The following is a 25,435-nucleotide window of genomic DNA, read 5'->3' on the forward strand; positions in this document are numbered from 1 at the left end:
AAGCAGGCAGCAGATATTGGTCGGGTGGTGTTCCCCCTGAGATGATGTGTGACATCATCTACACTGGAGAGAAGGCACAGTTCGGCCAACCAGAGATCCTGTTGGGGACAATTCCTGGGCGGGTGGCACCCAGCGCCTGACTCGTGCAGTGGGGAAGTCCCTGACAATGGAAATGGTACTAACAGGAGACAAGATTAATGCTCAAGAAGCCAAACAATCAGGTTTGGTGAGTAAAATTTATCCTGTGGACCAGCTGGTGCCTGAAGCTGTTAAATGTGGGGAAAAAATTGCTGCCAACTCTAAACTGGTCTCTGCTATGGCTAAAGCGGCTTTCAACGCAGCTTTTGAACTGACTTTGGCTGAGGGGAATCGTTTGGAGAAGCGCTTATTCCACGCTACCTTTGCTACGGATGATCATTGTGTTTACTGAGTTAGGATAAGAGGTGACATAAAAAGAAGAAAATTATACTGATTGTACAGTCTTCAGTGGTCATCTAACAGGTAAAAAAAAGTTTGAAAATATATTTTAATAATCAGAATATCAAATCAGTTGATTTTAAAGTGTTCTCTGGTTCGTTGCACAGACGTGGAATTGTAAAGATTGTTATTAAAGGTTTAGGTATAAGTGCCGCTGAAACCTGAAAGATGGTAGACATTAGGTTCTTTAATTAAGTGAAAGCCACAGTGTCCCTAATGCCCACTTGTTAATGTCTGGCTCAGGAGTACCGTTATTGTTGTGTGCGTCTCAATAACATGGATTATTGTTTAGTCACAAGGTAAATGTTTCATCCAGGCGGCAGCAGCACAGAGACACAGACAGTTGAGCTGGAGGCTCAGGTGAGCTCTGATGTCACGGTGAAATGTCAGTGAGTTCATCAGATGATTAAAAAATAAAAACAGGGAAGTTTTGGAAAGCTTTAAAGGTTAATGTTTGAGCTCTGCTAATGTCTCTGCCATGAAGCATAATTTTATTACTCAACATGTGGAAGTAACAAAAATCAAGTGATGAAAATGTAAATTAAAAAATGAAATGATAATTTATCAGGTAATTTGATTAATTTAAAGCTGATTTTACTAAAACAGTCATGATGTGATGAAACAGATCGACATCATTTTACCTCTTATTCGTCATCATCAACGATTGCTGTAAATGATAAATATCAACACTATTTGAAATAAAATATCAAGTTAATCAAATCAATTGGCATCTGCTTTTCAATTCACATACATTTCTATTTTTATTACTTTTTTTCTGTTGCTCCCACCTCTCATACTTGTGAAGCCAAACAGCAGACTGAGGGCAGGAAAGACCTTCAGAACCTCTGGGTAAAAACATCAGAGTCAAACTATCAAACTGAATTGAAACATCAATTTAAGTTTCAGATTTACATCAAAAAATTAAATGTGAACGCTGGGACCTGAGACCTAAACACAGGGACCTGAGACGTGAACACTGGGATCTGAGAGTCAGATGAAGAACAGAGAGGAGGTTGCAGGAAGTGACACATTCTGCTGGCTCAGACTTTTGTCAGGGAAATTAAACAAATTAAAATTAAATTAATATGAGAGACTTACTGATGACTTTGCCCAGTGTCAAGGCTCTGATTAAGATCAGCTCTGCATCAGATGACATGGTGTACTTCCTGTGGATGTCCTGGTCGATCTGGCGAAATAGAAGTAATCAAGGAAAAAGCTGGTTACAAGAAATCTAAACATCAGCAGCAGCAGCAACAGCAGCAGACACTGTGACACACTGTGACACACAAAAAACTGTTTTCTTGACAAATTCACGCAAACTACCATTAGCCTACAAAGATCTTAGAAGTGCTTCCACAACTGCTCTGACGTGCTGACTCAGATACTCTTCTCGATGCAGACCAGGAAATCTAACGCTGAACTGAAGACCTGTGACAAACCAAACGTTTCTTCAGTTATTGTTTACATTCTCATCTGTTTTAGCTCTCTAGCATCACTCTGTATTCTTCATTAGGTCCATGTAGAACTAATGAATTTGAAATGCCTGGGGTGGAAAAATTTAGAGATGATTTCTCTGCTGATTTTACTGCAGACATTTTTAATATTTTATTTCATTATTTAGTTTCACAGCTGATTTTACTAAAACAGTCATGATGTGATGAAAACAGATCGACATCATTTTACCTCTTTTTCGTCATTATCAACGATTGCTGTAAATGATAAATATCAACACTATTTGAAATAAAATATCAAGTTAATCAAATCAATTGGCATTTAGTCTGCTTTTCAATTCACATACATTTCTATTTTTATTACTTTTTTTTCTGTTGCTCCCACCTCTCATACTTGTGGAGCCAAACAGCAGACTGAGGGCAGGAAAGAATCACTCTGCAGGTGTTTTGCTCACTGGCAGGGGATTTGGTTCATGTTCATATATTGTGATAAAATTTTCAGGTCCCATTCTTGTCATCATCATATCTCAATAACACTTTGAGGGAATTTGTTACATCTGGTACAACTTTCACGTGGACTCAAAGATGAACTGATAAGATTCTGGTGGTCAAAAGTAAAAGGTCACTGTGACCTCACAAAACATTTTTGTCAATAACTCAAGAATTCACATGCTAATTAACCCTGGACCTGTTAAAGGAAGCATAAAACTGTAAGGCGGTAATTCTAGTTTCCTCAATATCAACATTGAAAATATCTGAAAAATGAATTGCCAACATTTTTCTGTTTTTCTTTTTCTGTTACAAAATCTGTATGGCAATGAACCTACGATACGAGATTTGCTCAGGCAAATATAAATCAGATGACTACTCACCTGTACATACAGGTCTTTGCGCTCATGATGGATTCTGATGTGGTGCAGCCGTCCATCTGCCAGGCTGCTGAGGATGGGAATGAACATGTCTGGCTTCCTGTGTGTCTGCAGGTGATACCAGATCTGCAGACTTCCTGCACACAAGATCACACAGACAGCATGAACCTGCTGCTGGTCCACAAACATCTGAGAGTCTCAGGAGGGTTTAAGTCTGAGTTTGTTTTTCTAGATTGCTTTTTCAAAATCTTTGCTTTTTAATTAACAGTTGACGGTGAAGATGCATATGAAAAAAATGGGGACTGTGGACATTTCTTCTATGTGGCCATGACCACTCAGCTATCAGAAGAGTCCATGTCTGTGTTGTTGAATGTTGTCAATTTCATCCGAGACAAGCGTCAGTTCTTCTTAATCTGTCTTCAAAAGTTCAACAAAGAGAAAATGTGCAGCCACAGCAGCTGCAGAATAAATACGGGCAATGTTTGAAATGACTAGTCATGATAACAGTATTTCCAATACATGATGTATATCTCACTATAATGTATGAAATTATTTCTTAAATCAATAAAAAAAAAAGTCATATAATCAATACTTTTCACACAGGTTGATCATGATAATACTGAATTATCACTTGGCCCTGAACCACATGAATCCATTGTGGTTCTATTTATCATATACTATATATCATATACAGTATTTATCAATGTTACAAACAACCGAATGCTGGGAAATGTGAGACAGACTAGTTCTTAATGCAATGAGGAAAAAAAAGTTTCTATATGATTATATAACGTTATTCAAAGTCTGGAGTTGTTTCTTTGCTTAAGATTTTGTGACGAACATTAATTAAAATCTAAACTTCATCAGGGAATGAGGAAGAGTGCCTACAGACACTCTGGTTGACATCTGATTGTATATTTAGAGTTTCAGATGTATGGCAGTACTAAAGTCAATCTGATGCTGATCACTTGTGTTCAGTGTCATACACAATACAGTGTGTGTACCATTGCGAGCCAGGATGATAGCCATGTACTGCTGGCTGAAGGTGCTGACGGTCAGCAGCATGGCCGGACTGTGGGAGGTGATGAAACTGAACGCCACGTCCTCTCTGGACCTGCTGCTGCTTTCTCTGGAAACACTGGATGCCTGAGAGCTTCTGTTTTGCATCACTGAGAGGGGCTCCTGGAAGGTGAAGGTGACCGAGGACTCTGTGTCGAAGGACACTGACACTTCTGTACACAAGCACAGAGAACACCTTTATATATCAGGATTCATACTGAAAGGTGCAGTATGTGTTACACCCCAACAGAACAAGCAACACACTGGTGATGTCTCTATAGAGTGGAGCTGTCTTGAAGGTGGTGCTGGAGGAAAGGTCACATGGCATGTACATGCTTTCTTCTCTGGAGGCAGGACTGGGATCAGGACACTCAGACCATTAGATTGTGGAAATTTTGACCCAGTCATGGAAGAAAGGTCAGAAGGACTCATAAAAACTCTTACTATATTTGTATGTACCCAATTACATTAAATTTACCTGGTGTAGCGTACATACCTGGCCTGGCATCAGACACAAGCTGTTAAAGAAGTTGATTGTAAGGACATGCAGAGTTATAGATACAAAATTGACACTTTGTTACTCTGCCCACCATCAAACTATCAAATTGATAGGAAACAGAGACAAATGACCCTTCTCTTACAAACAGACCATGCTGTTAGCATGTCAGAGGGATGCACAATCAGATAATGTGTCAATGGGTCAGCTCCAGAGGATAAACGAATGAACATCAGGCAAACTGAAGAGCATAGGCAAAATCTCCAGTTTGTAACAATGGGAATCTGTCTATTGATATTTGTTTGTTTGTTATTTTTGAAAAGTAACATCAAAAGGACTGATTATCACTAAAGTGTGAATCCTGGCCTCTCAGTGCCATGCATGAATATACACGCACACAACACACACACACACACACACACACACACACACACACACACACACACACACACACACACAAAACTCTCTTCCTCTGTCCCTCTAAGATAACCAGGTCATTAACTACAACTCACATTCCAATCCTGAGTAGTGACCAGCGCAAGACTCTTCACAGACACAGATCTGAGGAAAAATATATAACTAGAAAATTCCCGGGAAATTTTGAGTGCCACGGGGGCTACTGCCAGTAGATGATTTATTTCCAGTGTTCAAAAGTCACCCTGTTCATATTCTGGTTTTGAGAAATGTCTTGATATAAAAGACTCTGATATAAAACAATGTCACATCCCTCCATCATGTATTATGTGGGAAATATCTCATATTGTGTGTTGTTTTTTTAAATAAAACAAGAGGCAACATGTCTTCAAACTGGCATTTAAAGGGTTAAAATCCTGAAAACTAATAAACATTTGGTAGGTTTGAACAGAACTGAAGTGGTTTAAGAGATGTATGCAAAAAAAAGCAGAAAAAAAAATATATATGATGATTTTATAGCATTTTCTTTGTGTGTCCTTTTTTGGACGCGAGGAACCCCAGAGGGTACAAAATGTGTTACCAGTGTATGATAGACCTGTAACAGTAACTGACATTAGATTTTTAAAAAAATGTCAAAAAAGACACTTTCTTGCAGAAATCCATACCTTCAGCTGTAACACACTCCTCCTTGAACCATCACCTTACCGTGATGGAGGAGTTTGAGAGCCCTAATGACCCTAGGAGCTATGTTGTCGGGGGCATTTTGCCCCTGGTAGGGTCTCCCAAGGCAGATTGGTCCCAGGTGAAGGGCCAGACAAAGAACGGTTCAGAAGACCCCAACGAACAGTACAAACAAGAACCCGAGTACCCGGCCCGGAGGGTTACCGGGTCCCCGCTCTGGAGCCAGGCCTGGGATTGGTGCCCGTGGGCGAGCGCCTGGTGGCCGGGCCTTGGCCCATGCCCGAACCGGTTACATGGGTTCGTCTCGATGTGGGCTCACCACCTGCAGGAAGAGTCAACGGTGCAATGTGGATTGGGCAGCAGACCAAGGGGGGGCCTTGGCGGTCCAATCCTCGGTTACGGAAACTGGTTCTCGGAACATGGAACGTCACCTCTCTGGCGGGGAAGGAGCAGGAGCTTGTGGAAGAGGTCTCACCTCCACACATAGCGTCAGCTCCGGAACCCAAGTCCTTGAGAGGGGCTGGTCTTTCCTCTTTGCTGGAGTTGCTCCAGGTGAAGGCAGAGAGCCAGGGTGGGCTTTTTGGTGGCCCCCAGACTCTCTGCCTGTGTGTTGAGGTTCACCCCAGTGGACGAAAGGGTTGCGTCCCTGCGCCTTCGGGTTGGGGATCGGGTTCTGACAGTTGTCGGTGCCTATGCACTGAACAGCAGTTCAGATTACCCTTTTTGGAGTCCTTGGGACTGGTGCTGGAAAGTGCCCCAAAAGGGGACTCCATTGTCCTATTGGGAGACTTCAACGCTCACGTGGGCAATGACAGCGTGACCTGGAGGGGTGTGGTGGGGAGGAACGGCCTGCCCGATCTGAACCCGAGCGGCGTTCAGTTATTGGACTTCTGTTGCGAGCTGCGGCCACAAGGTAGCTGGGGCCAGTCGTGGCGGTAACCCCTGTACCCGCTGGTTGACACCAGAGGTGGGGGAAGCCGTCAGACTGAAGAAGGAGGCCTAAAGGGTGTGGTTAGCCTGTGGGTCTCCGGAATCAGCTGACTGGTACCGGCGGGCCAAGTGGAGTGCAGCCGCGGCAGTTACTGAGGCAAAAAATCGGCCGTGGGAGGAGTTCGGTGAGACTATGGAGGAAGACTATCGATGAGCTCCAAAGAGGTTCTGGCAAACTGTCTGGCGCCTCGGGGGGGGGGGGCAATTCACTCACATTGTTTACGGTGGGGGAGCTGAGGATATAGTCGGACGGTGGAAGGAATACTTTGAGGACCTCCTCAATCCCACCAACACATATTCCGTGGAGGAAACAGAGTCAAGAGACCTGGGATGATTTAATCTCCTGGGCAGAAGTCGCCGAGGTAGTGAAACAACTGCTTGGTGGTGGAGCCCCGGGGGTTGATGAGATCCTCCCTGGGTATCTCAAGGCTCTGGATGTTGTAGGACTGTCTTGGTTGACACGCCTCTGCAACATTGCGTGGACATCGGAGGCAGTGCCTCTGGAGTGGCAAACCGGGGTGGTGGTCCCCATCTTTAAGAAGGGTGACCAGAGGGTGTGTTCGACCTACCGGGGAATTACACTCCTCAGCCTCCCTGGTAAGGTCTATGCCAGGGTACTGGAAAAAGAGGGTTCGGTCGAAACTCAGATCGAGGAGGAGCAATGTGGTTTTCGTCCTGGGCGTGGAACTGTGGACCAGCTCTATACCCTCGCTAGGTTGCTGGAGGGGGCATGGAAGTTTGCTAATCCAGTCCACATGTGTTTTGTGGATTTGGAGAAAGCTTACGACCGTGTCCCCAGGGGCTCCCTTTGGGGGGTGCTCCGGGAGTATGGGGTGGATGCCCCTTGTTAGCGGCAAATCCCTGTACCAAAGGAGTGTGAGTCTGGTTTGCATAGACGGCAGTAAGTCGGACCTGTTGACCGGTTAGACTCCACCAGGGCTGCCCTTTGTCACCGGTTCTGTTCATAACTTTTATGGACAGAATTTCTAGGCGCAGTCGGGTGGACGGGTTTGGGTTCGGTGGCGGGAGGATTTCGTCTCTGCTTTTTGCGGATGATGTGGTCCTCTTAGCTTCATCAAGCACCGACCTTCAGCTCTCGCTTGGGCGGTTTGCAGCCGAGTGTGAAGCGGCTGGGATGAAGATCAGCACCTCCAAGTCTGAGGCCATGGTTCTCAGCCAGAAACGGTGGATTGCCCACTCCAGGTCGGGGGGAAGGCCCTGCCATAGGTGGAGGAGTTTAAGTATCTCGGGATCCTGTTCACGAGTGAGGGTAGGAATGAACAGGAGATCGACAGGCGGATTGGGGCGGCGTCAGCAGTAATGCGGGCGCTGAATTGGTCCGTTGTGGGGAAGAGGGAGCTAAGCCGGAAGAAGAAGCTCTCAATTTACCGGTCGATCTACGTTCCAATCCTCACCTATAGTCATGAGGCAGCAATACCTGTCTCACTCTCATTGACACCTAATGTAATTGTCTTTTTTTTTCAAAAAAATCTCACTCTGTCTTTGCACTGAGCTTACTGACTCATTTTAAGGAATATCTGAATAAAATAGAGACTGCAGGAAACTTCTGGCTTCAGTTTTGTCACGGTCTTTTCAGCTTTTGAAAAGAAGTAAAGGTTTTCTCATAATTTGCAATTGTTTGAAGCCATGTAGAAGCCAAATTCTGGGCAGATTTTCACATTGCCATGGCAACGTGCCTGACCTGTGTGGGTGTGTGCGTGCCTAGCAACCAGATAACCAACTCTCGAACCTCCGCTAGCTTTACATTAGCCGCATGTTAGGTCTTAAATTACATTTAGTTAGGTCTTAAATATGTAAGTCCATTTACTGCTTCCTTCGTTGCTTCGTTTTTTTTGTTTTGTTAAATGAGTGAATGAAGTTGTGACGGTCTCCGCTGAGAAGCTACTAGCCCTCTCTCGCTGTCACTTCTAGTCGCGTTGCTCTCCTCCCCAGTAATGTTAAATTTAGCACTGAAAAAAACATAATAGTGGTAATTTAAATAGCGGTTCATGGGATTTATTAACCCTCAGGGGTCCCTCTGTCCTTTTTGGACATTTTCTTCACTTTTCTTTTTTGATTTGGTGATCATTTTGGCTGTGTTACAGCTGAAGGTATGGATTTCTGCAAGAAATTGTCTTTTTTGACATATTTTTAAAATCTAATGTCAGTAACTGTTACAGGTCTATTATACACTGGTAAAAAATTTTGTACCCTTATCTAAAATCGCTGCATAGGCCACATTTTTGGCACCACAGACAAACATTTTATATGACTCCGATCAGCAAAGTCTCCTCTCTGACAAAATCTAAACATTCATGTGATAACAGTTATGATATTTCACTGACAAGCCTTAGTTCCAGAGGTATATTTCAACTGCATCTCTGCCCCACTCAGTAAACCCTAACCACTTAAAATCACCAGGGCAACCTTTGAGTGCAGGAAAGGGGCTACACAGGTGAATCAAATGACCTTATTAGAGACTCCTCTCATATCTGTGGTGTTTATCAACCACTTTACTGACATTTCTGTTGAAGTCCAGCTACAAACACTAAATACAGACAATGATTTACACACATTTCAACTGTTAATCCTGGAAATATGTTCCAGTCCAGTTTTAATCAGGAAATATTTGGCAGTTAATTTTAGTTTGTCATTCTAACTGACTCCACATCACAGTATGAGGTAAATCAGCACTATTTAATGTCTTCCAGCCGCACACAAGTGATGCTTGTTAACAGTCTGATTGATTTCTATATGGTTTACAAGAGTGCCACACACAGCCAGATTCATATGGACACAAATGGACACATAGACTGGGTTGATGTCGAAATATAACAATATTTAATCATCAAATATAAGTCGTAGAATTAGTGATAATTAGCTGTATAGCCACAGTGTATAGCCATAACCTATTCTCTCCCACCATTGCCAACTCATCAAACAGTTCATTTCATTATTAAGTTCATCTTTATGATTATTATACATTGCATTTACTCTGTAGATAGTAGTTTAGTTAATAAATGGATGGAGATCCATTGAACTGGGAAGTCGTGGCTTCTGATATGAGACTGATCACATTAATCAATGAAATAATTAATTGTTTTCCTTGGCGAGGACTGGTGCCCCCTTTCACTGAGAGCAAATTCTAAATCGTGGTGATCACGCTACACTGGTCACGGATAATAAAACAATAGAAAAAAACGAATCGGACTTCCGGTTTGACGAACTAGGCGATGGCAGCATAGGAAAGTTGCTCCCGACATTTCGAAGTAAAAATTGCCCAAAAAAAGTTTTAAAAAACGTGAGTACAGTTGAATGTAGGACTGTGGGTTTCGAGAATGCTTAAATATCAGTCGAAAAAGTTCATGCAGTCGGAGTTAATTGAGAGAGACGAAGTTAGCCAGGAGCTCCAGGCTAGCAACGAAATGGAGGATACGGACTCGGACCACGGCAAGGAGCAGGCGGAAGAAGCAGGTCTGGGCCTTATACTGGAAGAACTAAGGGAGTTTAGAAAGGACAACAGTCAGCAGCTGAAAGAGATCCGTGAAGAAATTATTTTTTTTCAATATAGTACACTAAATGTAAGCAATTAAAATAGCAACTTATAATGTTAACGGTCTAGTTAACCCTATCAAAAGAAGTAAGATTTTAACAAAACTGAAAAGAGACAAAGTTGAGGTGGTGTTTTTGCAAGAAACCCATCTTTCAGACACAGAGCACGCTAAACTAAGAAGAATGGGTTTTAAGTATCAGTTCTCATCATCATATGCAAATGGTCATAGGAGAGGGGTGGCAATATTAATTTCCAGTAAAATTTGTTTTGAGTCCCTATTTGAAAAGAAGGACACTGAAGGAAGATATGTCTTTTTGAGAGGGAACTTAAATGGCTCATTGATAACTTTGCTGAATATATAGGCTCTCCCTAATTCAGATTGGAGTTTTTTTAGTCAAATATTTGAAGTGATTATAGCAGAATCTCAAGGTGTTTTAATTTGTGGAGGGGATCTCAATATTAGATTATGCCCTAAACTTGATTCATCAAAAATACAGGTAACCCAGCCCAGTCACCTGAACAAAAGGATCAATTCGGCAATAAAGGATATTGGTTTAGTTGATGTGTGGAGAGAATTAAATCCCCTAAAGGGAGACTATACATATTTTTCTAATCCAAACTTGTTGTATTCAAGGATTGACTACTTTTTAATGTTTGGTAAAGATTTACACAGGGTTGGTGACTGCAGCATGGGGATTATGGACCTTTCGGACCATAGCCCTCTGTATTTAAAACTAAATCTCGAACAATCCCGGAGAAACACCTTATGGAGATTAAACATACACATATTGAATCATATGAAGGACCAAATTAAGAAGGATATTACCGACTTTTTGGAACAGAATGATAATGGTGAGGTCACACCTCCGATATTGGGGGATGCATGTAAAGCAGTGATGAGGGGTAAGATAATTGGATACAGTTCCCACTTAAAAAGAGCTAGGCTAAAAGAACTAAACCAGCTCCAAACAGAATTGAAACAATTAGAACAAAAACATAAAGACACAAATGACAAGAAAATTAAAGAAGCACTTAGGAAGAAAAAGAATGAAATAGATGAGATCTATACAAGAGATATACAAAAAAAGTTAATATTTACAAAACAGAAGTATTATGAAGGAGGAGGGAAAGCCAGAAAATTGTTGGTTTATAGGCTGAAAAAGCAACAGGCAGAGAATTCAATCCATAAAATTAAAAATCCGATGACTAATTTAATAAACTATAAATTGGAAGAGATACAGAATAGCTTTGAAACATATTTTCAAAGACTATACTCTCAACCCCAGGTTGATAGAGGGAAAATGGAAGAATTTTTTGAGAAAATTAATCTTCCTAAATTGACAGGTGAGCAGAGTAACCAACTTGCAATAGAAATTACAGAGAAAGAAATAAGAGCAGCCATAGCCCATCTTAAATCAGGGAAAGCCCCTGGCCCTGATGGGTTTCCTTCAGAGTGGTACAGGATGATGGGGGATTCATTGATCCCTATGTTGCAGTCCAACTTTAATTGGGTCCTTAAAAGGAATGAAATACCCCCCTCCTGGAGGGAAGCAGTAATTTCACTTATTCCAAAAGAGGGGAAGGATAGAACTGAATGCGGTAACTACAGACCGGTTAGCGTGTTAAATCAGGACTATAAGATCTTTACATATATACTGGCCAAACGAATAGAAGGACTGTTACCACAAATCATTAGCCTTGACCAGACGGGTTTTATTCGTCAGAGGCAAACCCAAGATAATATCAGACGGACTCTACATGTAATAAGTCATAATAGAACAGGATTTAGAAGCGGTATTAGTAGGACTAGACGCAGAAAAGGCGTTTGATTGTGTAAATTGATCTTTTTTGTTTAGAGTCCTAGATGCGTTTGGGTTTCACAACTCCTTTATTAAGACAATTGTCATGGTGGATGGAAGTCAGGACCCACGATGCAGATAAGACACTGAATGGGTGCAGGAAACACAGGTGTTTATTACACAAAAAAAAGGTAGGAGCGGCTGGAGCGGGGCAGGGGTTGCTGGATCTTGGGAGGGTAGCTGGGCTGCTGGGGCTTGGAAGGGTAGCTGGGCTGCTGGAGCTACGGCCGGAGGGCAAAGGTCACTGCTGTGGACAGGCTTTAACTGGGAAACATGAAAAGTGGGGTGGATACGGAGGGATTTGGGGAGCTCAAGGCGGACAGCAGAGGGATTGATTATCCTTACAATCTTGAATGGACCAAGGTAACGGGGAGACAGCTTCCGGGAATCAGTCTTGAGTGGAATATTTCTAGAAGAAAGCCAAACTGACTGACCTGCGTGATATTGGGGAGCTGGGACATGGTGTTGGTCAGCTGCTTGTTTATTCTTGGCAGGGGTTTGGAGGAGAATGGCTCGGGTCTTCTTCCAGATGTTCTGGCAACGACGGAGATGATGCTGGATAGAGGGAACCGAAAGCTCCTCTTCTAGAGAGGGAAACAGAGGAGGTTGATATCCAAGGGAAGCTTCAAAAGGTGACATACCTGAGGCAGAGCTGACAAGGGAATTGTGAGCGTATTCAATCCATGGGAGGAATGAGGTCCAAGCAGAGGGGTTGGATGCAGTGATACAGCGAAGAGAGGTCTCTAAATCTTGGTTTGCCCGTTCTGTTTGTCCATTGGTCTGGGGGTGATAACCAGAGGTTAAACTGACAGTGGCACCCAGGCCCCGACAGAAAGCTTGCCATACCTGTGATGTGAACTGGGGCCCTCGGTCAGAAACAATGTCTGTAGGAATACCATGCAGGCGAAAAACGTGGGTGGTAAGTAATTCTGCAGTCTCCTTAGCTGAGGGCAGTTTGGGGATGGCAATGAAGTGTGCAGCCTTGGAGAAGCGGTCAACTATAGTAAGTATAGTGGTATTACCTTGGGAAGCTGGGAGGCCCGTGACAAAGTCAACAGCGATGTGGGACCATGGGCGACCAGGAACAGGTAGTGGACGGAGCAGGCCAGCAGGGGGTGAGTGGGCTGCTTTGCCACGGGCACAGACGGAGCAGGCCTGGACATAGGCTCGGGTGTCCCTATCCATTGTTGGCCACCAGAAATGGCGCTTGAGGAGGGATAGAGTTCGGTTGATTCCCGGATGACAGGAGAATTTACTGGCATGCACCCATTGAAGAGCGGAAGACCGGACAGAATCAGGGACGAATAGACGGTTAAGGGGGCCTCCACCTGGGTCCGGTTGAGTGCGTTGTGCTTCTTGAATCAGGGACTCAATCCCCCAGGTAATGGGAGCCACCACCTGGGAGGCTGGCAGGATGTTCTCAGGTTCCGTGGGGGTCTCCTCAGCGCTAAACTGCCGAGACAGGGTATCAGGCTTAACGTTACGGGAGCCAGGACGGTAAGTTAATGTGAAGTCAAAATGGCTGAAGAAGAGGGACCAGCGGGCCTGTCGGGAGTTGAGACGCTTAGCTGACTGGATGTAGGCCAGGTTTTTGTGGTCAGTCCAGACCACAAACGGCAGTTTGGATCCCTCTAGCCAATGTCGCCATTCTTCCAGTGCCATTTTCACTGCCAGCAACTCCCGATTCCCCGCATCGTAGTTCCTCTCTGCAGGGGTCAACCGTCTGGAAAAATAGGCACAGGGGTGGAGCTTACTGTCCGGCTCTCGTCTCTGGGACAAAACTGCCCCAACGCCAGTCTCCGATGCATCCACCTCGACAATGAATTGCAGTGCGGGATTTGGAAGGACCAGAACGGGTGCTGAGGTGAACAGCTGTTTCAGCTTGGAGAAGGCCAAGTCCGCTTTGGGGGTCCAACAGAACTGTACAGAAGGGGAGGTAAAGCAAGTTAGAGGAGCAACCACACGGCTGTAATCCCGGATGAATCGTCTATAGAAATTTGCAAACCCCAAAAACCTCTGAAGCTGCTTCCTGTTCTCTGGAACTGGCCACTCTGCCACCGCTCTCACCTTCTCTGGATCAGTCCTACGTTGTCCCTCCTCAATAATGAAGCCTAAAAAACTGACCTTCTTGGCATGAAAGTCACACTTCTCCGCCTTGACGAATAACTTGTTCTCCAACAGCCTTTGCAAAACAAGACGGACGTGATCCTGGTGTTCCTCTAGGGACTGAGAAAAAATGAGAATGTCATCCAAATAGACATACACAAATTGATTCAGAAAGTCTCTCAGAACATCATTAATGAGGGCTTGAAATACGGCTGGGGCGTTGGTAAGGCCGAAAGGCATTACTAAATACTCGAAGTGCCCTAAAGGGGTGTTAAAAGCCGTCTTCCACTCGTCCCCCTCCTTAATTCTCACCAAATGATAGGCGTTACGGAGATCCAGCTTAGAGAAAACAGTGGCTCCTTCCTAACCTTCCTCAGGAAGAAGTTGAGGAGAGCCCTGGACGGGGGTGCAGACGGGAGAGGCAGATGCAGTTTGTGGCTGGAAAACAGGGGGCTGAACCGACTTATCTCGACGGTGGGAGCGTAAGCGGTTATCAATCCTGTTGGCCAAAGAAATTAGAGACTCCAAGTTGGTGGGCTCCTCCCTAGAAATTAGCTCATCCTTCATTTGGCTATTTAAACCCTTCTTAAAAGCAGTCTTTAAGGTCTCCTCAGTCCAATCCACCTCAGCAGCCAGTGTCCAGAACTCAATGGTGTAGTCAGAAACAGGGCGTTGTCCCTGAGAGAGAGTCATTAGACGCATGGATGCATCACACTGGTAATCGGGGTGGTCAAAAACTCCTCTAAATTCATTTAAAAAAATCTTCAAAACTGATGCTATCGAATGTGCGACAAGAGAACCTGGCTTCCGCCCAAGCCAAAGCTCTGCCTCCTAACAGTCCACAGATGTATTGAATCTTGGAGGTGTCTGACGTAAATGACCTAGGTTTTAACTGAAAAACAGAGCGGCACTGGAACAAAAATCCCCGACAAAGATTTGGCTGACCTGAGTATGGATCTGGATCTGTGGCTCTGGAATCTTGCAGCATAGGAGTGGCCGGAGGAGGTGGAACAGCAGCAGCAGGAGGAGCAGATGAAGTGGAGGAGGCTGACGACGGAGCGGACAGTAGAGCTGCAACATGTGCAGTTAGTTCCGAGACTTGACGGGATAGAGCTCGACTGTGCTCAAACAGGGCGCAGATACTCTGCTCGTGCTGACCAATAATTACTCCCTGATGGCCAACTGCTCGCTGGACTGGGTGCAATTCAGAGCTAGTGTCTGCGGGGTCCATTTCATGGCCAGATTGTTCTGTCATGGTGGATGGAAGTCAGGACCCACGATGCAGATAAGACACTGAATGGGTGCAGGAAACACAGGTGTTTATTACACAAAAAAAAAGTTGTTCAATATTGTTGACTTTCTGGCAGGAGGTCCACAACATTTTTTCAAAAAGTATTTCAGACAGACATTACTTTTGAGTTTGTATCATTATATTTAGGGGTTTTACCATCGGAAAATGTCTCCTCTGATGACAAATACTTATTTCAGATTCTAAGTGCCGCTTCTAGAAAAGCTATAACAAGGAAGTGGCTAAAATTAGAAAAACCTACAGTAGACGAGTGGTTCGACATCATTTATAACATTTTTAAGATGGAAAGAATTACTTTTGCTATAAGACTAAAAAAGAGTCTGTTTTTGAAAAGATGGGATAGATGGATTAGATATGTCACTCCGATCCGTCCATCGTTTGTCTAGTACCAGGTCTTATATCCATTTTCTTTTTTTATCTAGGCTTTTCCTATTCAACCCTTATGCATCAGTATTTTGATTTCTTTTTTTTCTATAGTATAGCAGATGTGCACCCCAGCATTCTTGTTCTAAGCCTAAGGAGTTAAGTTCTCAATTTTTGTATTTTAATAATTTCATCTTTCATGTGATGAGGGAGGTCCAATCATCCCTATCTGTATGGTCAGTGGAATCGTGGATGTATTATTGTGCAATTCAGTTGTAATTTACAGATGAATGGATGAGACCAGTGAATTGATATGTGAATGAACATGTAAACCATGAAAATCACAACAAAAACAGAATTGAAAAAAAAAGAAGAAAAAAACAATCATCTACTCATGGTTGTCAACATCTGCAAGCTTTGACCTTTGACCCCTAAAATCAGTTAATCCTTTAGTCTTAGTGAATGTTTGTGCCAAATTTGAAGAAATTCCATCAAGGCATTACTGAGATAAGTCTCAAGCAGCGGTAACATCAAGTTCTCTGGTTCCTGTGAAAATCATCATTTCATTTCAATATATCATAGACACCAAGGAGTTCAGTTTTAAAGGGCTTTGAACCCACATGTGAGATCCATCCATTACTGTCACATCACACATTAAATAATCTGATAATATCACAACTCTACTTAAAAATTCATTCATTTTCTACCGCTTATCCTCTAGTAGGGTCGCGGGGGGGCTGGAGCCTATCCCAGCATCTTTTCGGGCGAGAGGCGGGTGTCACACCGTGGTGAGGTTGTCTTGTCTTGGGTTTGTTTTGTCCTGTCATTTCCTGTTTTATTTTGAAAAATAATTCTCCTCTCGTTTCAGGTCACTTGCCCTTCCTCATGTGTCTCAGTCTGATTGCCCTAAGTGTTTCCACCTGTTCCCTATTTCCCTCCATGTGTTTAAATTGTCTGTGTTCCCCTTGTCTTGTGCCAGAGTGTCTTCGTCCTTGTCCTGCACCAGAGCCTTGATCCATGTTCACAGCCATCGCCATAGTAATCCGTATTCTCCTCGTGACGAGTGATTTTTTGTTTGTAAATTTGCCAATAGCTAAAGTTCATAGCCCTTTGTTTTTCCTCATTAACGAGTGATTTTTTGTTTGTTAATTCTTTCCATAGTTTAGAGTTCTAGCCCTTTGTTTTTCCTCATTAACGAGTGATTTTTTGTTTGTTAATTCTTTCCATAGTTTTGAGTTCTAGTCCTTTGTTTTTCCTCATTAACGAGTGATTTTTTGTTTGTTAATTCTTTCCATAGTTTAGAGTTCTAGTCCTTTTGGTTTATCCTCTTTAAGAGTGAATTTTTGTTTGTTAATTATTTCCATAGTTTAGATTTCTAGTCCTTTTGATTTTTCCTCGCTAAGAGTGATTTTTTGTTTGTTTGTTCTTCCATAGATTTGATTCATAGCCCTTCGGTTTTCCTCCATTCGGAGTGTTCTGAGTTTCTCGATTTGTTTCTTTTGATTAGAGTTTTTTCCTCCTCCTGGAGAGGTTTTGTTTCTCTGTTTTCAGAGTTAGTGTCTAGGATTTTATAGCCATTTGGTTATCACTCTGTCTGAGTTCTCAGGAGAATTCAATAAAAGCATCTTGTTATTCTAAATCTCTGCATCTGAGTCCTGCTTTGAGTCTCGGCTTGACAGTACACTCTGGCCAGAATGGACTCAGCAGAGACTGACCAGATAACGGCCGCGCTTCGCGCTCAGGAGACCCGACTCTCCCGCCAGGAGGAATTTCAGATGGCTATGGTCACGCAGTTGGGTCAACTATCATCCCAAGTGCAGGATCTGCTTGGACACCTACAGCAGACCCACAACCCACCAAGTGCGCCGGAGCCTCCAGTCACGGCGGTTGCTCCGGTTCAGGCGGTACCCATTGCCGGAGCAGGGATCAGGCTGGCACCCCCGGAACGCTTTTCTGGGGAACCAGGATTTTGTAAGGCATTTCTCATTGACTGTTCCATTCATTTTGAACATTCCCCCCTTGCATTTACCACAGATCGGTCGAAGATTGCTTTCATGGTGTCTCACCTTACTGGAAGAGCGAGAGCATGGGCCACAGCGGAGTGGGGGCGTGATTCTCCACTTTGCCACTCACTTCCAGAGTTTCAAGCCGCTCTTCAGAAGACCTTTGATCCGGTGTCAACGGACAGAGAGAAAGCTAGGGAATTGAGTGGGTTGAGGCAGGGTAACAACTCAGCATGCGACTACGCCATTCGCTTCCGCACCCTGGCAACGGAGAGCGGATGGAACTCCACAGCCCTCTATGATGTTTTCCTGAAAGGACTGTCGGCTCCCATACGGGAGCTACTGGTGCCCCTGGACCTGCCTGCGGACCTGGATTCCCTCATCGCCCTAGCCATCCGGACAGATAACCGGATCCAAGAACTTCATCAGCATCGAAAGGGCCGACCATCGTCGGAGAGGTACCGGCAACCGCTGGTTCTGGGTGGGCAGGAAGCCCGAGGTCCGACTCTCGAACATCCTCATCCCTTACCCACGGCAGGAGAGGCGGAACCCATGCAGTTGGGCCGGACCCAGCTCACCCCGGCGGAACGACAACGTCGTCTCAAGGAGGGGCTTTGCTTCTACTGCGGGGAATCTGGACATCTGGTGGTCGCCTGCCCAGTCAAGGCAGCTCGGGGGGTGAGCCAGTTCTCGACTTCAGATTCTCGTTCACGCAGTTTGACCGCCATAAAGGTAAAACACAACACCACAGTCATGGAAATGAATGTTTTAATTGACTCAGGGGCTGATGAGAGTTTAATGGATTGGGGATTAGCCAAGAAACTGGGATTGAAGACAGAGGCTATCTCACAACCCATCCTGGCAAGGGCCTTAAATGGGAACGCACTGTTCACCATAGCATACGTCACAGAACCCATAGCCATTACCATGGATAACCACAGCGAATTAATGAACTTTTATTTATTTAACTCACCTGCACGCACCCTGGTACTGGGACATCCATGGCTCACTCGCCACAACCCCCATATAGACTGGCCTACGGGCAAGATCTTGGGATGGGGGGAACTCTGTGAGAGAGAGTGTCTGCAGGACAAGACTCAGGGGAAGGCTACCACTGTCATAAATACTGTTTCTGCTCACCCTGTTACAGACTCCCAGTACCCCGATTTGACTTCGGTACCCAACTGTTACCACCACCTCAAGGAGGTTTTTAATAAAGTCAAGGCCACGTCACTTCCACCTCATCGACCATATGACTGCGCCATCGACCTCATCCCCGGGTCCACTATTCCCAAGGGGCGGCTGTACTCTGTATCAGGGCCCGAACGACAGGCCATGAAGGAATACATAGAGTCATCTCTGAAGGCGGGACTCATTCGCCCGTCTTCGTCACCCGCTGGAGCGGGGTTCTTCTTTGTGGATAAGAAAGACGGGTCCTTAAGACCATGTATAGACTACAGCCCCCTCAATGACATTACTATCAAGAACCGCTACCCTTTGCCCCTCATGTCATCTGTGTTTGATCAATTACAACAGGCCAAGATATTTACAAAATTAGACCTTAGAAATGCATACCATCTGGTCAGGATCAGGGAGGGGGACGAATGGAAAACGGGGTTCAACACCCCTAGAGGTCATTATGAATATCTTGTTATGCCGTTCGGGCTCACTAATGCTCCTGCTGTGTTCCAGGCCATGATTAATGATGTACTGAGGGACTTCCTTGACCATTTTGTGTATGTGTATCTTGATGACATTCTCATATACTCACCTGACTTGGACACTCATAGAAAACATGTAGCTACAGTACTACAGAGACTACTGAACCACAGACTTTATGTCAAAGCTGAAAAGAGCGAGTTTCACGCCGATACCATCTCCTTCCTGGGCTTCATCGTAGCCCCTGGAAGGGTGCAGATGGATCCGGCTAAAGTTAGCGCTGTGGTCAAATGGCCCACTCCTGATAGCCGCAAGAAAGTTCAGCAATTCCTTGGTTTTGCTAATTTTTACAGGCGGTTCATCAGAGGCTTCAGCGCAATAGCAGCTCCTTTGCACGCACTCACCTCTTCGAAGGTGCATTTCTCCTGGTCCCCAGAGGCAGGAGCAGCCTTCCAGAAGCTGAAGGCCCGCTTCACCACGGCGCCAATCCTCATCATGCCGGACACACGGCGGCAATTCGTGGTCGAGGTGGATGCATCCAACGAGGGTATAGGGGCCGTCCTCTCACAGCGGTCAGAGCAGGATGGGAAGATGCATCCCTGCGCCTTCCTGTCGCGGCGACTGTCCAGAGCAGAGCGCAACTACGATGTCGGCAACCGGGAGCTGTTGGCGGTTAAGGTGGCGCTGGAGGAGTGGAGACACTGGTTGGAGGGAGCTGAGCAACCGTTCATCGTTTGGACTGACCACAAGAACCTGGAATATATACGCAGGGCCAAGAGACTCAATTCTCGCCAGGCCAGGTGGGCGCTGTTTTTTAACCGCTTTTCTTTTTCTCTTTCTTACAGGCCGGGGTCCCGAAACGTCAAGCCTGACGCCCTGTCACGTCTATACGACCCTGAGCCTGTAGCCAAAGAACCAGAGCCTATCCTCCCACTGACCTGTGTGGTTGGAGCGGTGATTTGGCAGATAGAAAAGGAGGTTAAGCAAGCTAATGGTGAGGCTCCGCCACCTAGTGGGTGCCCCGAGAATCGATTATTTGTCCCTGTCGATTTGCGCCCACAGGTGATTCATTGGGCCCACTCCTCGCTGCTTTCCTGTCATCCGGGAGTTCGGCGGACAGTGTTTGCCATCTCTCGGAGGTTCTGGTAGCCATCCATGGAATCGGAGGTCCGGGAGTACGTCGAGGCTTGTTCGGTCTGTGCGAGGAACAAGATGTCCTCCGGGTCACGTATGGGACTGCTGCAACCACTGCCCATCCCCTCCAGACCATGGGCCGACATATCGCTGGATTTCGTCACGGGGCTCCCGGTCTCTCAAGGTAACACCACAGTCCTCACTGTGGTGGACAGATTCTCTAAGATGGTCAGATTTATTGCCCTGCCTAAACTGCCTTCAGCCAAGGAAACAGCTGAAATTATGATTGACCATGTTTTCAAGATTCACGGGTTTCCCAAGGACATCGTCTCGGACCGGGGGCCCCAGTTCGTGTCACAGTTCTGGAGGGAATTTTGCCGGCTCATCGGAGCTAAGGCCAGTCTAACCTCGGGCTATCACCCGGAGGCTAACGGCCAGACCGAACGCCTTAACCAGCAGTTGGAAACCGGCCTCCGATGTCTAGTGTCCCAGAACCCCTCGACATGGAGCAAACACCTGGTCTGGGTCGAGTACGCCCACAACTCCCTGCCCACGTCTGCCACCGGTTTTTCACCCTTCAAGTGTGTTTATGGTTATGAACCGCCTGTGTTCGCTGCCCAGGAGCTTGAAGTCACGGTCCCATCTGCCCATGCCATGATCCGCCGCTGCCGACGCATCTGGGCTGCTGCACGGCAGGTGCTTATCCGTCAAGGGGACCGGACCAAGAAAGCGGCGGACCGCAAAAGGCGACCCGCACCTGTCTACCAGCCAGGTCAAAGGGTGTGGCTTTCAGCCAAGAATCTTCACCTCCGGGTACCTTCCAAGAAACTGGCACCGCGATTTGTGGGTCCCTTCCCCATTACCAAGGTCATCGGTCCTGCAGCGGTGCGGCTCCGCCTGCCTCGCTCCCTCCGTGTTCACCCCACCTTCCATGTCAGTCAGGTCAAGCCGGCCAAGGAGAGTCCCTTGGTTCCGCCCCTCCCGCCCCCTCCTCCTCCTGAGGTGATAGATGGGGGTCCGGTCTACAAGGTTAAACGGCTGCTGGCTGTTCGCAACAGGGGCCGGGGCAGACAGTACCTGGTGGATTGGGAGGGGTACGGCCCGGAGGAGAGACAGTGGATCCCATCACGGTTCATTGTGGATCGTACCCTTATTGCTGACTTTGACCGCGACCATCCTGGACAGCCTGGACCGTCTGGTAGCCGGTCCTAGGAGGGGGGGTTCTGTCACACCGTGGTGAGGTTGTCTTGTCTTGGGTTTGTTTTGTCCTGTCATTTCCTGTTTTATTTTGAAAAATAATTCTCCTCTCGTTTCAGGTCACTTGCCCTTCCTCATGTGTCTCAGTCTGATTGCCCTAAGTGTTTCCACCTGTTCCCTATTTCCCTCCATGTGTTTAAATTGTCTGTGTTCCCCTTGTCTTGTGCCAGAGTGTCTTCGTCCTTGTCCTGCACCAGAGCCTTGATCCATGTTCACAGCCATCGCCATAGTAATCCGTATTCTCCTCGTGACGAGTGATTTTTTTGTTTGTAAATTTGCCAATAGCTAAAGTTCATAGCCCTTTGTTTTTCCTCATTAACGAGTGATTTTTTTGTTTGTTAATTCTTTCCATAGTTTAGAGTTCTAGCCCTTTGTTTTTCCTCATTAACGAGTGATTTTTTGTTTGTTAATTCTTTCCATAGTTTTGAGTTCTAGTCCTTTGTTTTTCCTCATTAACGAGTGATTTTTTGTTTGTTAATTCTTTCCATAGTTTAGAGTTCTAGTCCTTTTGGTTTATCCTCTTTAAGAGTGAATTTTTGTTTGTTAATTATTTCCATAGTTTAGATTTCTAGTCCTTTTGATTTTTCCTCGCTAAGAGTGATTTTTTGTTTGTTTGTTCTTCCATAGATTTGATTCATAGTCCTTCGGTTTTCCTCCATTCGGAGTGTTCTGAGTTTCTCGATTTGTTTCTTTTGATTAGAGTTTTTTCCTCCTCCTGGAGAGGTTTTGTTTCTCTGTTTTCAGAGTTAGTGTCTAGGATTTTATAGCCATTTGGTTATCACTCTGTCTGAGTTCTCAGGAGAATTCAATAAAAGCATCTTGTTATTCTAAATCTCTGCATCTGAGTCCTGCTTTGAGTCTCGGCTTGACAGCGGGGTACGCCCTGGACAGGTCGCCAGTCCATCGCAGGGCAAAGACATAGACAGACAGACAACCATTCACACTCACAGCCACACCTATGGTCAATCTAGAGTATCCAATTAGCCTAGTCCCTATTTTGCATGTCTTTGGACTGTGGGAGGAAGCCGGAGAACCCACACTTGCACGGGGAGAACATGCAAACTCCACATAGAAAGATCCCACGGCCGAGCCGGGACTCGAACCCGGCTACTTAAAAATAATAATGTAAAATATGACATCAATATGAAAGTGTACTAAACATTTTTCATCCACTTGAATGGATTAAAAATTAAGTGATAAGGCAAGAGGTGTGGGAGCAGCAGATAAAAGTGGCAGTTCAGATGACTGAAAATAAGAAAATAGATGGGGGTTGGAGAATATGACAGGGAGCAAAAGCAGAAGTAGAGAAATGTACAGAGAGAGTAAAATAAACTGGTTACATTTATTGCAGCAGTGATAAATTATGAAATGAAATTAACATCTGAGACCAAATCTGATAGTGAACAGATCCAAATTATAGTTAATTATAGTTAAAGCAGCTGTTGTGGGAGAAAAATGTTTGATTTAAGTCCCAATTTAGTTTCAGTTGTAAGAGTTGTAGCTTTAAATCCTGAAGTTTGCACCACTTAGATATGACAGGGTTGACATGGTAGGAAATAAGAGATGAAGTCAAGAGTCAAGAAGCAGCATGTGTGGGTTGATGCTACTAATACTCTTCTTCCTTCAGTGGAATGCAAGAAGCCTGACTTTAAACACTTTAAACAGTTTATAATCAACAGAAGAGAAACACACAAAATTATTCTGTATGTTTTCAAGAATCCTGGCTAAAGCCTCACTAGGACTTTGTATCATGAGGATGTTCGGCAAGGAGAGATTGTGGAGGTTGAAAGTAGGTCATGTTGGTTAGACAGGGGATTCTCTACAGAGTAGTTGGCATAAGGAGAGAACAGGGATATGAGGTAAACACATGTGGGGAATTTTAATGAGAGTTGATGGATGGAAAGAGCTTAGGGTGTAAATGATGGAAATAAAACAAGGATAGATGCAGCTCAACCTCTGAGCAAGACAGCCCAACACAAACAACATGGAGAATGCATTACTTCACTTTCTGTACCCCTTCATTCATGTTAAGAGCAGAGCGGAAGCTCCAACACTGTCTGAAACAAACACTGTTCGTATTCTTCTGTTACACATTTTATATATATAGTCAAGCTTGTGCTTCATCTGGAGTTATGGCTTTTATTTGAAGATGACTATATCATTTATTTGTGTTATATCATCATTAATTGTGTCAGTCTGGGCAAAGGTTGACCATCACTCACCTTCTTTACAGTTGGGTCCTCCGTAGGCTGACTGCGAGCAGTCACAGGTATAGCCGCTGCTCTTCTCGATACACCTCCCTCTGTTGTGGCAGGGGCTGCTGAAACTGCTGCAGTAACCCGGACACCCAGAGCTCACCCCTGGAGTCATCTTCGCCCTCTCCTCCAGGTCATAGATCACACCATTGACAGTAAGAGTCCTGATGCAGCCCAGGAAGCCTCTCTGCTGGGACGCTGTTGCCCCTGGGATGAAGACCACTATGAAGCTATATTCACTGCATGACACAGCTTCTACTACCACTTATACATGTACATAAACACAGATCAGCCATAACATTATAACCACTGAAAGGTGAAGTGTATAAAATTGATTATCTGGGTGGGGGGGTATATTGGGCAGCAAGTGAACATTGGAAGAAGGTGCCCTGGTCTGATTAATCGCTTTTTTTTTTACAGCATGTGCACGTCTGCGTCCATGCGCGTTGCTTACCTGGGGAAGATATGGCACAAGGATGCACTATGGGAAGAAGGCAGGCCAGCGCAGGTAGTGTAATGCTTAGGGTGATGTTCTGCTGGGAAATCTTGGGTCCTGCCATTCATGTGGATGTTACTTTGACATGTACCACCTACTTAAACATTGTTGCAGACCAAGTACAGTCCTTCATGGAAACGGTATTCCCTAATGGCAGTGGCCTCTTTCAGTGGAATAATGCTCTTGTCACACTGTAACAATGGTTCAGGAATGGTTTGAGGAACACAACAACAATAACAGTTCAAGTTGATGACTTGGCCTCCAAATTCCACAGATCTCAATCCAATTGAGCATCTGTGGGATGTGCTGGACAAACAAATCCCATCCATGGAGGCCCCACATCGCAACTTCCAGGACTTAAAGGATCTGCTGCTAATGTCTTGGTGCAAGATACCACAGCACACCTTCAGAGGTTTGGTGGAGTCCACGCCTAGATGGATCAGAGCTGTTTTGGCAGCAAAATATTAGGCAGGTGGTCATAATGTTATGGCTGATCGGTGTAAAATGTTTAGATTCACACCTTTTATCAAATTAATTTATGTGACTCTTAATCTGTCAAAACAGTTTGATACTTTTATCCCTATAACACGGTATATTTACATGCACCTAAGTGACTAGGTCCTCATAGAAACTGAATATAAATCTGATCTTATCTTAAACCTCTGCTCTGGTTCTCTGTCCTACCTACAAACAGCTGGTTGTTGAGGCGTAAGCAGCAGTGTCCATCAGCTGGAGCCTCCAGGAAGTGGAGAGGAAGCTGGTCAACCTGTAGCGACGCCTCCTTTATGTTACGCTCCACCCTCACGTAGTGCCACTGCCTGTCATTCAGAGGGAGGTGGGACTTCACAGCCAGGACCACCGGACCATTTCCAACGTCAAAGGAGAAAGTCACCACTGAGGGAGCTGGGATATCACACACATGGACACACACACACACACACACACACACACACACAGTGTCCCCAAACAGAAAAAGTCAGAACTCCTACTCAGATATTAATTGT

At 45.1% G+C, this 25,435-nt stretch overlaps 1 protein-coding gene across 1 annotated transcript in view; it reads right to left on the bottom strand.

Annotated features, from left to right (window-relative positions):
- LOC130177688 (contactin-associated protein-like 5) overlaps positions 1 to 25,435 on the bottom strand; it is a 218,462-nt gene that overhangs the window by 16,858 nt on the left and 176,169 nt on the right. The window contains exons 18-22 of the mRNA XM_056389607.1: positions 25,116 to 25,334; positions 23,903 to 24,142; positions 3,802 to 4,029; positions 2,801 to 2,934; positions 1,576 to 1,663 (exon numbers count right to left, since the gene is read on the bottom strand). Coding sequence (XP_056245582.1) covers positions 1,576 to 1,663; positions 2,801 to 2,934; positions 3,802 to 4,029; positions 23,903 to 24,142; positions 25,116 to 25,334 — 909 coding nt within the window. The remainder of the gene's footprint in view (positions 1 to 1,575; positions 1,664 to 2,800; positions 2,935 to 3,801; positions 4,030 to 23,902; positions 24,143 to 25,115; positions 25,335 to 25,435) is intronic.

The sequence above is a fragment of the Seriola aureovittata genome, chromosome 11, assembly GCF_021018895.1.
Source record: "Seriola aureovittata isolate HTS-2021-v1 ecotype China chromosome 11, ASM2101889v1, whole genome shotgun sequence".
Taxonomy (NCBI): domain Eukaryota; kingdom Metazoa; phylum Chordata; class Actinopteri; order Carangiformes; family Carangidae; genus Seriola; species Seriola aureovittata.